This window comes from Electrona antarctica (genome assembly GCF_951216825.1).
Source record: "Electrona antarctica genome assembly, contig: scaffold_72, whole genome shotgun sequence".
NCBI lineage: Eukaryota > Metazoa > Chordata > Actinopteri > Myctophiformes > Myctophidae > Electrona > Electrona antarctica.
Genome location: NW_027638235.1, coordinates 277393 through 291400, shown reverse-complemented (window position 1 = coordinate 291400; position 14008 = coordinate 277393). Strand labels below are relative to the sequence as shown.

Genomic DNA, 14008 nt, shown 5'->3' with positions numbered 1-14008 from the left:
AGCAAAAATAGCTGTGATGCGACACGTTTTGAACTTGTAGATCGGCTAGTTTTGCTACGACATGCATGCAATGTGGCCCCTCTGGAGTGAGACTGGACATATAGTGGATCTCTCCATCGTCAAAGTTGCCCAGTTAGCCCGGCTAGGGCTGTACCTGACTCCACCAGACTGTGGCAGTATTGAGTTCACACGTTCAGGAGAGGAACTCACTACTGCCACCATCTGGCGGAGTCAGGCTAGTTAGGGCTAGCGGCCCTCAAACAAATCATGTGTGAACAAAAAAAACATTATTTCACTGATAGTGCTGTCAAACAAATCTATGAAGCCATCTAAGAAATCTATGAAAAAAAAAAAAAAAAAAAAAACAGACACTCACTCTCTTTCCACGCACGCACGCACGTGCACACACACACACACACACACGCGTGCGCGTGCACGCACGCACGCACGCACACACGCCACGCACCTTGTCAGCGTGCGTTCCTCGGCAGAAGTCGATCACGTTGCTCAGATCAGGCGGAGGATTCCTGCTCTTATAAAACTTAAACATCTTCCTGAACGCGTCTTCGGTTCCGGTTCCTCCTCCTCCTCCTCCTCCTCCTCCTCCTCCTCCTGCCGCGGAGCTCCCCGTCATCTTCACACTAATCATTAGACTGTAATAATATTATTATTAAAAAATCACACCCGTGTGAACTGAGTGGTGCAAGGTCTTATATAGACTGATCAGCTGTGGTCTGACGTAATGTCAGTGACCATAGTAACCATGCTCATTTTTTTTAAATCACACCCGTGTGAACTGAGTGACCATAGTAACCATGCTCATTTTTTTGGTACGAACACGGGTACACGGGTACAGGTTGTTGGAGTGGTTTGCACCACTCAAAAATGTCTTCTAAATCATGACAGTTTTCTGAAATACCCATGTTTCTATGTCAGTGGTTCTCAATATTTCATGTCAAGGACCCCCAGAATTATCTGGATTTTGGCCGCGTACCCCCATCTGAAAATATGTTGTTCCAGCCCCCCCCCCCCCCCCCCCCCCCCACCAGAAGCAAAGATTTGAGTTAAAAACGTTCGCTCTGAAAGAATTAGCGCCACATTTAAAAAAAAAATAGCAGATCTACGAGCTTGTAGATCTGCTATTTTTCAACAGCTAAAGTATTAACGTAATGCTAAAAAAACCAAGAGGGGTTCCCGTCCAGAATGGGTTAAATACTTCTCAATGAATTACACTTTATTAATATCATTATGAAACGCACCTCAATGGGCTGGAGGAGTGTAGGAAACACTGCCTGGGTCCGACCTCCAGGAGGCGCTGTAAGCACTCTTTATAAAGGGCTGGAGGAGCGTAGGAAACACTGCCTGGGTCCGACCACCAGGAGGCGCTGTAAGCACTCTTTATAAAGGGCTGGAGGAGCGTAGGAAACACTGCCTGGGTCCGACCTCCAGGAGGCGCTGTAAGCACTCTTTATAAAGGGCTGGAGGAGCGTAGGAAACACTGCCTGGGCCCGACCTCCAGGAGGCGCAGTGAGCACTCTTTATAAAGGGCTGGAGGGGTGTAGGAAACACTGCCTGGGTCCGACCTCCAGGAGGCGCAGTGAGCACTCTTTATAAAGGGCTGGAGGGGTGTAGGAAACACTGCCTGGGTCTGACCTCCAGGAGGCGCAGTAAGCACTCTTTATAAAGGGCTGGAGTGGTGTAGGAAACACTGCCTGGGTCCGACCTCCAGGAGGCGCAGTAAGCACTCTTTATAAAGGGCTGGAGTGGTGTAGGAAACACTGCCTGGGTCCGACCTCCAGGAGGCGCAGTGAGCACTCTTTATAAAGGGCTGGAGGAGCGTAGGAAACACTGCCTGGGTCCGACCTCCAGGAGGCGCAGTGAGCACTCTTTATAAAGGGCTGGAGGAGCGTAGGAAACACTGCCTGGGTCCGACCTCCAGGAGGCGCAGTGAGCAGTCTTTATAAAGGGCTCGGCGACGGATGCTCGTCACAATGACCATGCCATTCGTCTGTGTCCATATAAGGAGTTCTGCATTAGCACGATGTCAGCACAGGATGACGACGTCTCTGGGGATTAAGAGGATAATTCATTATGTTGCTCAAGAGGAGAGGACTCTTGTTGGGACAACTGTTACCCCCGCAACGCGAGTCCGGATAAGCGGTTTGAAGATGGATGGATCTCTCACTAGATCAGCCAGCCTGCCCCAAATATGGAGATTGTGACGTCAGAGTTGGATTGGTTAATAACACTATAAATATGTCGGCTATCTCCATATATGGAGTTATAATATTCAGTGGGCAACTATAGGGTGACCTATCAGGGATCTCCTGATAGGCTACGTAAACTATTCTCGGAGATAAGGCGAAGATATGAGGTTGTTATAGAGGGTATGCACGTGACATCATCAAACCCGGAAGTTATGCGGGAACGTCTACTCAGTGGCAAAAAACTACTTTCTGGCCTTGACAGCCCAGACATCCACACAGAAAACGACTTTCTGGCCTTGACAGCCCATACATCCACACAGAAAACTACTTTCTGGCCTTGACAGCCCATACATCCACACAGAAAACTACTTTCTGGCCTTGACAGCACATACATCCAAATAGAAAACTACTTTCTGGCCTTGACAGCCCATACATCCACACAGAAAACTACTTTCTGGCCTTGACAGCCCCTACATCCACACAGAAAACTACTTTCTGGCCTTGACAGCCCCTACATCCACACAGAAAACTACTTTCTGGCCTTGACAGCCCATACATCCACACAGAAAACTACTTTCTGGCCTTGACAGCCCCTACATCCACACAGAAAACTACTTTCTGGCCTTGACAGCCCCTACATCCACACAGAAAACTACTTCTGGCCTTGACAGCCCATACATCCACACAGAAAACTACTTTCTGGCCTTGACAGCACATACATCCAAATAGAAAACTACTTTCTGGCCTCGACAGCCCATACATCCACACAGAAAACTACTTTCCGGCCTCGACAGCCCATACATCCACACAGAAAACTACTTTCCGGCCTCGACAGCACATACATCCACACAGAAAACTACTTTCTGGCCTTGACAGCCCATACATCCACACAGAAAACTACTTTCCGGCCTCGACAGCCCATACATCCACACAGAAAACTACTTTCTGGCCTCGACAGCACATACATCCACACAGAAAACTACTTTCCGGCCTCGACAGCCCATACATCCACACAGAAAACTACTTTCTGGCCTTGACAGCCCCTACATCCATACAGAAAACTACTTTCTGGCCTTGACAGCCCATACATCCACACAGAAAACTACTTTCTGGTCTTGACAGCCCATACATCCACACAGAAAACTACTTTCTGGCCTCGACAGCACATACATCCAAATAGAAAACTACTTTCTGGCCTTGACAGCCCATACATCCACAAAGAAAACTACTTTCTGGCCTTGACAGCCCATACATCCACACAGAAAACTACTTTCTGGCCTTGACAGCCCATACATCCACACAGAAAACTACTTTCTGGCCTTGACAGCCCATACATCCACACAGAAAACTACTTTCTGGCCTTGACAGCCCATACATCCACACAGAAAACTACTTTCTGGCCTTGACAGCCCATACATCCACACAGAAAACTACTTCCTGGCCTTGACAGCCCATACATCAGAAAACTACTTTCTGGCCTGGACAGCACATACATCCAAACAGAGAAGTTGTATTTGATTGCATTAAACGACGTTAAACAACATTAAATTCACTTTGCCACTCGATTTACCCTCTATAACAGACCACATCAATGTTAAATATTTCCAAATTATTTCTGATTGTCCATAAAACCTGAGTATTGCTTTAAACCAGGATGAAATGAGGGTTATACTCAGAGCAATAACCCACCTAGCCCCTCTCGGAACCCTCGTAAAAGGTTTCTGACATTTGGATGTTTACCTTTTACGGAGGGTCCCTTTTCAGCTGTCGCCCGCAACATGGCGATTCTGGGATACACACGGACATGGCCTCGCATATGTCCTTGCTATGCGCTATTTGAGTGATGGTTATGTCTCTAAAGAAGCATATATCTGCAATAGGAGACAACGGAGACAACCGAACCCCCCGCGAACGGTGCAGAAGCCGTTACGTATTTTTTATCTTTGTCAGACCGTTTTGGCAGCTCTGAAATTCTCCCTTCCTCACTTCCCATGTCCCGCCTCCCGAGCGGTGGCTGGCTAGCTGTTACTGCCTCTGATTGGCCGACCGCATACATGCAGGATGTTTTTCAGAGCTGGCAAAACGGTCTGACAAAGATTAAAAATACGTAACGGCTTCTGCACCGTTCGCGGGGGGTTCGGTTGTCTCCGTTGTCTCCTATTGCAGATATATGCTTCTTTAGAGACATAACCATCACTCAAATAGCGCATAGCAAGGACATATGCGAGGCCAAGTCCGTGTGTATCCCAGAATCGCCATGTTGCGGGCGACAGCTGAAAAGGGACCCTCCGTAAAAGGTAAACATCCAAATGTCAGAAACCTTTTACGAGGGTTCCGAGAGGGGCTATAACCCACCTAACTGCAGAGCGCCTTAATGTAGAATCGTGTGCACTTTTGTGGTGTAGGCCTAAGGTGTAGATTTTGAGGGGAACTGAGTCCCAGCTGTCACGAAAAGTGAACTAAAGTATTTTATTGATTGATTGAAATATGTATCAATACAAAGACTGTTAACTGTGAGTGGACGACACCATAAAGCATTACACTTGTTTACAAGAGGGTCCACCTTGTTCAATTCATCAACACATTTAGAGACGTACAAATATACACTTCTATATAACCAAAGAACAGAACAGGTAGCTGGTAGCTGGTCTTGTAAACAAGCAATGCTTATGGTGTTGTCCACTCACAGTTAACAGTTTTTGTATTGAGTTGTGCTTGAAATGTACTGTAATTCTGCAAACTGTTAATACATAAATCAATAAATCAACCAGCTAAAGTAAGTTAATAATAATAGATAATAGCAATCTAAAGTAAGATTACAAGAGTATTAAAACGCCATGATGATATACTGCCCTGGACTAAAACTATTCCTGTCTGTCTGTCTGCCTGTCTGTCTGTCTGTCTGTCTGTCTGCCTGTCTGCCTGCCTGCGTGCGTGCGTGCGTGTGTGTGCGCGTGTGCGTGCGCTTGCTTCTCTCTTCAAATGAAATACCCATATAAGGTGAGAGGGTGTGAAAGCCTTCGTTACAAGTATTATTTATAAATAGGCTACGAATTAATGTAATGTTTGTATAGTTGAATTAATTAATGTATGTATGTTAATTATTATTATTAATTAATGTATACATACTTCTCCTCCTCCACGCCGCAGAGGCAACATGGGCGCCGCCATCTTGAAAACAAGCGTCCACGCTGAAAACAGCAGATCTACAAGCTCACAACGCAAGCTCACGCGACGCGTTGTGAGCTTGTAGATCTGCTGCTCTCTGCTCCGTTCTATCAACCGACCAATCGCAGGTCCGCATTCCGCGTCACGTGATTATTATTGACAAACCCAACCAGCCAACCGCAGCTCCGCATTCCGAGTCACGTGACGACGAGGGTGATGTTTTTCTACGTCGAACGTTGATGCTGATGACGTCAGAGGGGTCAGAGGTTGTTGAAGGACATCCAACATGGCGGCGACCAGCGGCTTCAAGAAAGTGTTCGAGCTGTATGTGTCTAAAATACCCTGGACTTTAGCTAATAGTGAGTATTATTATTAATACTATTATATACATACATATAAATACCCTGGACTATAGCTAATAGTGAGTATTATTATAATAATACTATATAAATACATATAAATACCCTGGACTATAGCTAATAGTGAGTATTATTATAATAATACTATATAAATACATATAAATACCCTGGAATATAGCTAATAGTGAGTATTATTATAATAATGCTATATAAATACATATAAATACCCTGGACTATAGCTAATAGTGAGTATTATTATAATAATACTATATAAATACATATAAATACCCTGGAATATAGCTAATAGTGAGTATTATTATTAATACTATTTATATTAATACATGTATATAAATACCCTGGACTATAGCTAATAGTAAGTATTATGATTAATACTATTTATATATATTAATACATGTATTGAACAAGGTGGACCCTCTTGTAAACAAGTGTAATGCTTTATGGTGTCGTCCACTCACAGTTAACAGTCTTTGTATTGAGTTGTAGGCCTACTTGAAATGTACTGTAATTTCTGCAAACTGTTAATAAATCAATCAATAAACCAATCACATCCAAACAGAAAAGTCCTACAATCTGATCGTAATAAACCTCGTTAGATTCACCAACATTTGCAGCTTTACGTAAAGCTTGACTTATCCTCTTTCAACCTGCATTAAAGTATCGGTTTGCATAAAACTAACTCATGTCGTGAGTCGACAGCCTTGTGATCCCTAGCGTTTCCAGGAATTAACATTCTGGGCAGGCAAGGATGTGTCGCCGTTAATTATTTTGTGCGACAAATAGTCATCAACTTAAAATTGTAATCGTCACACAGGAGATGAATGCAATGATGTCATAGTGATGTCATGATGATATCATAGTGATGTTGCAGAGATTAAAATAGGGTGCATTTTGCATCCCAAAACGCAGTTTATAGTTAAGGGACGCAATAAAACAATGACTTCTGCATTCACGGGATGCACTACTTAAGGTGGCCTTACACTAGCCGATCGCTCAAAGTGCGATCGGGATCGGCCCGATCAACATCAAGAATGTTTGATATTTGCTCTGCCCCGCTCCGATTATCCTGTAGTGTGTGGTGCTATCAGATTATACTGTAGTGTGTGGTGCTATCAGATTATCCTGTAGTGTGTGGTGCTATCAGATTATCCTGTAGTGTGTGGTGCTATCTGATTATCCTGTAGTGTGTGGTGCTATCAGATTATCCTTTAGTGTGTGGTGCTATCTGATTATCCTGTAGTGTGTGGTGCTATCTGATTATCCTGTAGTGTGTGGTGCTATCAGATTATCCTGTAGTGTGTGGTGCTATTAGATTATCCTGTAGTGTGTGGTGCTATCAGATTATCCTGTAGTGTGTGGTGCTATTAGATTATCCTGTAGTGTGTGGTGCTATTAGATTATCCTGTAGTGTGTGGTGCTATTAGATTATCCTGTAGTGTGTGGTGCTATCAGATTATCCTGTAGTGTGTGGTGCTATCAGATTATCCTGTAGTGTGTGGTGCTATCAGATTATCCTGTAGTGTGTGGTGCTATTAGATTATCCTGTAGTGTGTGGTGCTATCAGATTATCCTGTAGTGTGTGGTGCTATCAGATTATCCTGTAGTGTGTGGTGCTATCAGATTATCCTGTAGTGTGTGGTGCTATTAGATTATCCTGTAGTGTGTGGTGCTATCAGATTATCCTGTAGTGTGTGGTGCTTTTAGATTATCCTGTACTGTGTGGTGCTATCAGATTATCCTGTAGTGTGTGGTGCTATCAGATTTCAGATTGAAAAAAATCGGCTAGTGTAAGGCCACCTTTACTGTACTACTGTACTGTTTTTTTATTCTAGTTTATTTTGCTAGCTTTAGTTATAATAATAATTTCTTCTTCTGTTTTCTACATGAATATAACCACATTATAACCATATAAAATGAAATGGGCGTTAAATGCTGCAAAATATGACTCCTAACGTGGTTGAAGTGAGACTCATAAAATGTCCCTGGGACTCATCGAAAAGACCATCCCTGCATCCTGGGACTCATTACATTGAAAACCCATTTACATCACTGATGTTGTCATGTCATGTTGTGTCCTCCAGAGGAGATGAGGGATGATGTCATTAGTGATGTCATGATGATGTCATAGTGATGTCATGTCATGTTGTGTCCTCCAGAGGAGATGAGGGATGATGTCATTAGTGATGTCATGATGATGTCATAGTGATGTCATGTCATGTTGTGTCCTCCAGAGGAGATGAGGGATGATGTCATTAGTGATGTCATGATGATGTCATGTCATGTTGTGTCTTCCAGAGGAGATGAGGGAGTACTTTGGACAGTTTGGAGTCGTGAAGAGATGTCTCCTTCCAACGGTAACTTTATCATCAAGGAGAAAACAAGAATGTGTGTGTGTGTGTGTGTGTGTGTGTGTGCGTGCGTGCGCGTGGTGTGTGCGTGCGCGTGGTGTGTGTGTGTGTGTGTGTGTGTGTGTGTGTGTGTGTGTGTGTGTGTGTGTGTGCGTGCGCGCGCGTGGTGTGTGTGTGTTTTCTGAAAAACCTATGTTTCTATGTCAGTGGTGCTCAAATATTTTCATGGCAAGGACCCCCATGTTGTCGTTGTTGTTTATGTTTAAAGGATAAGGAGACCGGGTTCATGTTGGTGTTTATATTTAATGTTGTTTATGTTTAAAGGATAAGGAGACCGGGTTCATGTTGGTGTTTATATTTAATGTTGTTTATGTTTAAAGGATAAGGAGACCGGGTTCATGTTGGTGTTTATATTTAATGTTGTTGTTGTTTATATTTAAAGGATAAGGAGACCGGGTTCATGTTGGTGTTTATATTTAATGTTGTTTATATTTAAAGGATAAGGAGACAAGGTTCATGTTGGTGTTTATATTTAATGTTGTTTATGTTTAAAGGATAAGGAGACCGGGTTCATGTTGGTGTTTATATTTAATGTTGTTTATGTTTAAAGGATAAGGAGACCGGGTTCAAGTTGGTGTTTATATTTAATGTTGTTGTTGTTTATGTTTAAAGGATAAGGAGACCGGGTTCATGTTGGTGTTTATATTTAATGTCGTTGTTGTTTATGTTTAAAGGATAAGGAGACAAGGTTCATGTTGGTGTTTATATTTAATGTTGTTGGTGTTTATGTTTAAATGATAAGGAGACCGGGTTCATGTTGGTGTTTATATTTAATGTTGTTGGTGTTTATGTTTAAAGGATAAGGAGACAAGGTTCATGTTGGTGTTTATATTTAATGTTGTTGGTGTTTATGTTTAAAGGATAAGGAGACCGGGTTCATGTTGGTGTTTATATGTAATGTTGTTGGTGTTTATGTTTAAAGGATAAGGAGACCGGGTTCATGTTGGTGTTTATATTTAATGTTGTTGGTGTTTATGTTTAAAGGATAAGGAGACCGGGTTCATGTTGGTGTTTATATTTAATGTTGTTGTTGTTTAAAGGACAAGGAGACAAGGTTCATGTTGGTGTTTATATTTAATGTTGTTGTTGTTTAAAGGACAAGGAGACCGGGTTCATGTTGGTGTTTATATTTAATGTTGTTGTTGTTTAAAGGACAAGGAGACCGGGTTCATGTTGGTGTTTATATTTAATGTTGTTGTTGTTTAAAGGACAAGGAGACCGGGTTCCACAAAGGCTTCTGTTGGATCACCTACTCGGCGGAGGAGAGTCTGAGCAACGCTCTGCACACAGATCCTCACGTCCTGGAGGGAGCCAAGGTACCTGATCTACAAACCCTCATAATACTGAGATACAAACCCACTACATAACGTTGACATTATACAGATCTACAAACCCACCGCCACATAACCTTAACACCCTGAACACCCGGGTTTATTTAATCCATTCAGGACGGGAACCCCTTTTGGTGTTTTAAGGATTATGTTCTACTTTAGCTATTTTTGAAAAATCAACAAAACGGGTTCCGGCCCAAAATGGGTTAATGTTACTCTGTGCTTTTCAGTTCAGTTCAGTTTTATTTTCGATATGTTGGACATACAGAGTACATACATCGATCTGTTGGACATACAGAGTACATACATCGATCTGTTGGACATACAGAGTACATACATCGATCTGTTGGACATACAGAGTACATACATCGATATGTTGGACATACAGAGTACATACATCGATCTGTTGGACATACAGAGTACATACATTGCAAACATCATTTCCATTTTGTTCCTCTTCTTTTGAGTTCTCGTTGCTTGTATCCTGTCCTCCAACTCCGAAAATGGGCTAGGGGAGAAGCCATAGGCTTGTCGGGCCCTACCTCCTGGAGCCCTACCTCTGGAGTCCATTTGGTTACTTAGGTGCACATGTCATGTAGACCAGGGGTTCTCAACGTTTTTGGCCGGGGACCCCCGGAAATGCTTTGGCAATGTCTCGGGACCCCCGCCCCGCCCCCTCCCGACCCCCAATATAAATTGACTGCTACAATAACCTTAACCCATTTTGGGCGGGAACCCCTTTTGGTGTTTTAAGCATTATGTTATAATTTAGCTATTGAAAAATAGCAGATCTACAAGCTCGTAGCGCGCCACCGAGTGGCGCGCTACGAGCTTGTAGGTCTGCTATTTTTGAAAAATCGTGATTCTTTTTTTTTTTTTTTTTAATCTTTTTTTTTTTTTTTTGAAAATAATTTGGGGACCCCCTAAAATAATTTGGCGACCCCCCCGAGGGGTCGCGACCCACGGGTTGAGAACCCCTGATGTAGACAGATGAACATCTGTCTACATGACAGATGAACATCTGTCAGGTAGATGAACATCTGTCTAACTGCTTCAGTTTTTTTGTCCTTTGTTTTCCCTCTGTAAAGCACTGTGTGCTGCATTTCTGTCATGAAAGGTGACAGAAATTATGGTTATTTCCATAATCGATTAATCTGCCGAATATTTAACCCATTTAGACCTGAGATCAGTTTCAAAAAATGTCTTCTAAATCATGACAGTTTTCAGAAAAACCCAATCAGTGGTTCTCAACCTTTTTCATGTCAAGGACCCCAAAATGTATCTGTATTTGGTCGCCGACCCCCATCTGAAAATATGTTGTTTCAGGGACCTCCGCTGCAGGAGCAAAGATTTGAGTTAAAAACGTTTGTTTTGAAAAAATATATATTCTAATTTTGCGCCACATTTTCACGATTTTTCAAAAATAGCAGACCTACAAGCTCGTAAAAAATAGCAGCTCGATCTGCTATTTTTCAATAGCTAAATTATAACATAATGTTTAAAACACCAAAAGGGGTTCCCGCCCAGAATGGGTTTATTATAACATAATGTTTAAAACACCAAAAGGGGTTCCCGCCCAGAGCTAAATTATAACATAATGTTTAAAACACCAAAAGGGGTTCCCGCCCAGAATGGGTTTATTATAACATAATGTTTAAAACACCAAAAGGGGTTCCCGCCCAGAATGGGTTTATTATAACATAATGTTTAAAACACCAAAAGGGGTTCCCGCCCAGAGCTAAATTATAACATAATGTTTAAAACACCAAAAGGGGTTCCCGCCCAGAATGGGTTTATTATAACATAATGTTTAAAACACCAAAAGGGGTTCCCGCCCAGAATGGGTTTATTATAACATAATGTTTAAAACACCAAAAGGGGTTCCCGCCCAGAGCTAAATGATAACATAATGTTTAAAACACCAAAAGGGGTTCCCGCCCAGAGCTAAATGATAACATAATGTTTAAAACACCAAAAGGGGTTCCCGCCCAGAATGGGTTTATTATAACATAATGTTTAAAACACCAAAAGGGGTTCCCGCCCAGAATGGGTTTATTATAACATAATGTTTAAAACACCAAAAGGGGTTCCCGCCCAGAGCTAAATGATAACATAATGTTTAAAACACCAAAAGGGGTTCCCGCCCAGAATGGGTTTATTATAACATAATGTTTAAAACACCAAAAGGGATCCCGCCCAGAATGGGTTTATTATAACATAATGTTTAAAACACCAATAAAAATATAAAATATATAATATATATAATATATATAAATATATTTAAAAAAAAATAGCAGACCTACAAGCTCGTAGCGCACCACTCGGTGGCGCGCTATGAGCTTGTAGATCTGCTATTTTTCAATAGCTAAATTATAACATAATGCTTAAAACACCAAAAGGGGTTCCCGCCCAAAATGGGTTAAGGTTATTGTAGCAGTCAATTTATATTGGGGGTCGGGAGGGGGCGGGGCGGGGCGGGGGTCCCGAGACATTGCCAAAGCATTTCCGGGGGTCCCCGGCCAAAAACTACCCCTGCTGTAGGCTACTGTACTGGCACACCCGAAATCACCATATATACAGTTAATATGTGTGTTTGTGTGTGTGTTAGGTTGCGCACAGGTGGTGAAAAACAACCATGCTGTTTTTGTGCTCAGACGCACCCGCCCACCCAACCACACACATAGCTCCGTAAGGGAGTGGTTGCACCACTCAAAAAGGAATATTCAAGCCATGTGTTTTGTTCTTGATACTATAATCGTTATGTGTCATATTTTGCTTTGCAGTCGCTACTGTGCAACTATCATCAGATTGTAAGGGAAGAGAGATGGATCACTCCTCTTTAGTTTAGTTACACTTAACACTGGAAAAACTATGGTTAATCCATTCTGGACAGGAACCCCTTTTGGTGTTTTAACTAAGCATTGTGTTATACTTTAGCTATTGCAAAATAGCAGATCTACAAGCTCATAGCGCGCCACCGAGTGGCGCGCTACGAGCTTTTAGGTCTGCTATATTTTGAAAAATCGTGAAAATGTGGCGCAAATCTTTGAGTATATATTCTTTCAGAGGGAATGTTTTGAACTCAAATCTTTGCTTCTGGGCGGGGGGTCCCTGGAATAACATATTTTCAGACGGGGGTCGGCGGCCAAATACATATATTTTTGGAGGTCCTTGACATGAAAATGTTTGAGAACGACTGATATAGAAACATGGGTGTTTCAGAAGACTGTGGGAAATCACCTACTGTATGATAAATTGCAAAAAACTCTGGTGATTAGTTGCCGATTTGATTAATCGATTACTAAATTAGTTGACAACTAATTGAATAATGGATTGGATTAGGATTAATGGATGTCTTGTGTCTGTCTGTCTGTCTCAGCTGCAGGTGCAGAGAAACAGGAGACACCAGTTCATCCCAGAGTCAACACAGAAGAACAAAGACTCAGATGAAGCTTTGTGACCGTGTCTTACTGTCCGTTATGTGACCGTGTCTTAAGGTGGCCTTACACTAGCCGATAATCGGGCATTTTTGACGCTCGGGGGGTGCCCGACTCAATCGGGCACCCCCCGCGCGCGATCGGGATCGACCCGATCAACATCAAGAATGTTTGATATTTGCTCGGCCCCGCTCCGATTATCCTGTAGCGTGTGGTGCTGTCAGATTTCAAATGCCCGATTATCGGCTAGTGTAAGGCCACCTTTACTGTCCGCTATGTGACCGTGTCTTACTGTCCGTTATGTGAACGAGAACAACCTAGATTAGTATTATTATTATTATTATTATTGGAGGTAGGGTGGGTGATGAAATAAGCGTACATATCTCCATGTTCTGACAGTAACCATTGCTGCTCCTATAGAATATTGTGTTTGTTCAGGATTCTCTCCAAATCTTTATTAAGAATATAGTTATTTAATGAAGAGAGAAAAAAACAACTAAAACCTTTTTGTTTCAACCAAAAGATATCGCCTACCCGCCTACCCTATACCTGTATTAATTAATATTCCGCGTCGGTGTGGCGTATCAACGTGACAAAGCCCTCGTTTCTCTCCTGATGTGGTTGAACTCCATGCTGTCGCCGTCAGAGACCTTCACATTCCATCGCCTCAACACACAAGGTCACGTGCAGTACGAAGTAAAAAAACACAAGTACAGTGTAAACGGAACTATTCAAACAGCCGTCTACACCGTCTACAGTGTCTACAGTGTCCAACATGGCAACAATTAATAAATGTGTTGATTTCATCATGTTCCTCGTCCTCGTGGTTTCATTCAACACTGTTTTCTCTATCAGCCATATCTCTATAAGACATTACTCTATCAGCCATATCTCTATAAGACATTACTCTATCAGACATTACTCTATCAGCCATATCTCTATAAGACATTACTCTATCAGCCATATCTCTATAAGACATTACTCTATCAGCCATATCTCTATAAGACATTACTCTATCAGCCATATCTCTATAAGACATTACTCTATCAGCCATATCTCTATAAGACATTACTCTATCAG

At 42.3% G+C, this 14008-nt stretch overlaps 2 protein-coding genes across 3 annotated transcripts in view; one reads left to right on the top strand and one right to left on the bottom strand.

Moving 5' to 3' along the window:
• Positions 1–4201, bottom strand: part of alkbh1 (alkB homolog 1, histone H2A dioxygenase) — a 32741-nt gene extending 28540 nt beyond the window's left edge. The window contains 3 exon segments of the mRNA XM_079531126.1: positions 467–653; positions 1260–2066; positions 3948–4201. Of these exon segments, the coding sequence (XP_079387252.1) occupies positions 467–634 (168 nt within the window). The 5' untranslated portion in view covers positions 635–653; positions 1260–2066; positions 3948–4201.
• A 1386-nt stretch (positions 4202–5587) lies between these two features.
• On the top strand, positions 5588–13737 carry slirp (SRA stem-loop interacting RNA binding protein). Of its 2 annotated transcripts, XM_079531125.1 has the most exons (5): positions 5588–5734; positions 8048–8106; positions 9369–9476; positions 12871–12986; positions 13220–13737. In XM_079531125.1, exons 1-4 carry the CDS (start codon positions 5662–5664, stop codon positions 12949–12951), a joined length of 321 nt encoding a protein of 106 aa, XP_079387251.1. In that variant the 5' UTR covers positions 5588–5661; the 3' UTR covers positions 12952–12986; positions 13220–13737. The 2 variants fall into 2 exon arrangements, with proteins under 2 accessions (XP_079387251.1, XP_079387250.1); XM_079531124.1 differs by having other exon boundaries at positions 12871–13737.
• The last annotated feature ends 271 nt before the right edge of the window (positions 13738–14008 follow it).

Bases quoted from the DNA above. Each gene is read 5' to 3' on its own strand.
- slirp (XM_079531125.1), top strand. From the start codon at position 5,662: ATGGCGGCGACCAGCGGCTTCAAGAAAGTGTTCGAGCTGTATGTGTCT. The intron at 5,735-8,047 runs GTGAGTATTATT...TGTGTCTTCCAG, and splicing joins ACCCTGGACTTTAGCTAATA to AGGAGATGAGGGAGTACTTT. The intron at 9,477-12,870 runs GTACCTGATCTA...TGTCTGTCTCAG, and splicing joins ACGTCCTGGAGGGAGCCAAG to CTGCAGGTGCAGAGAAACAG.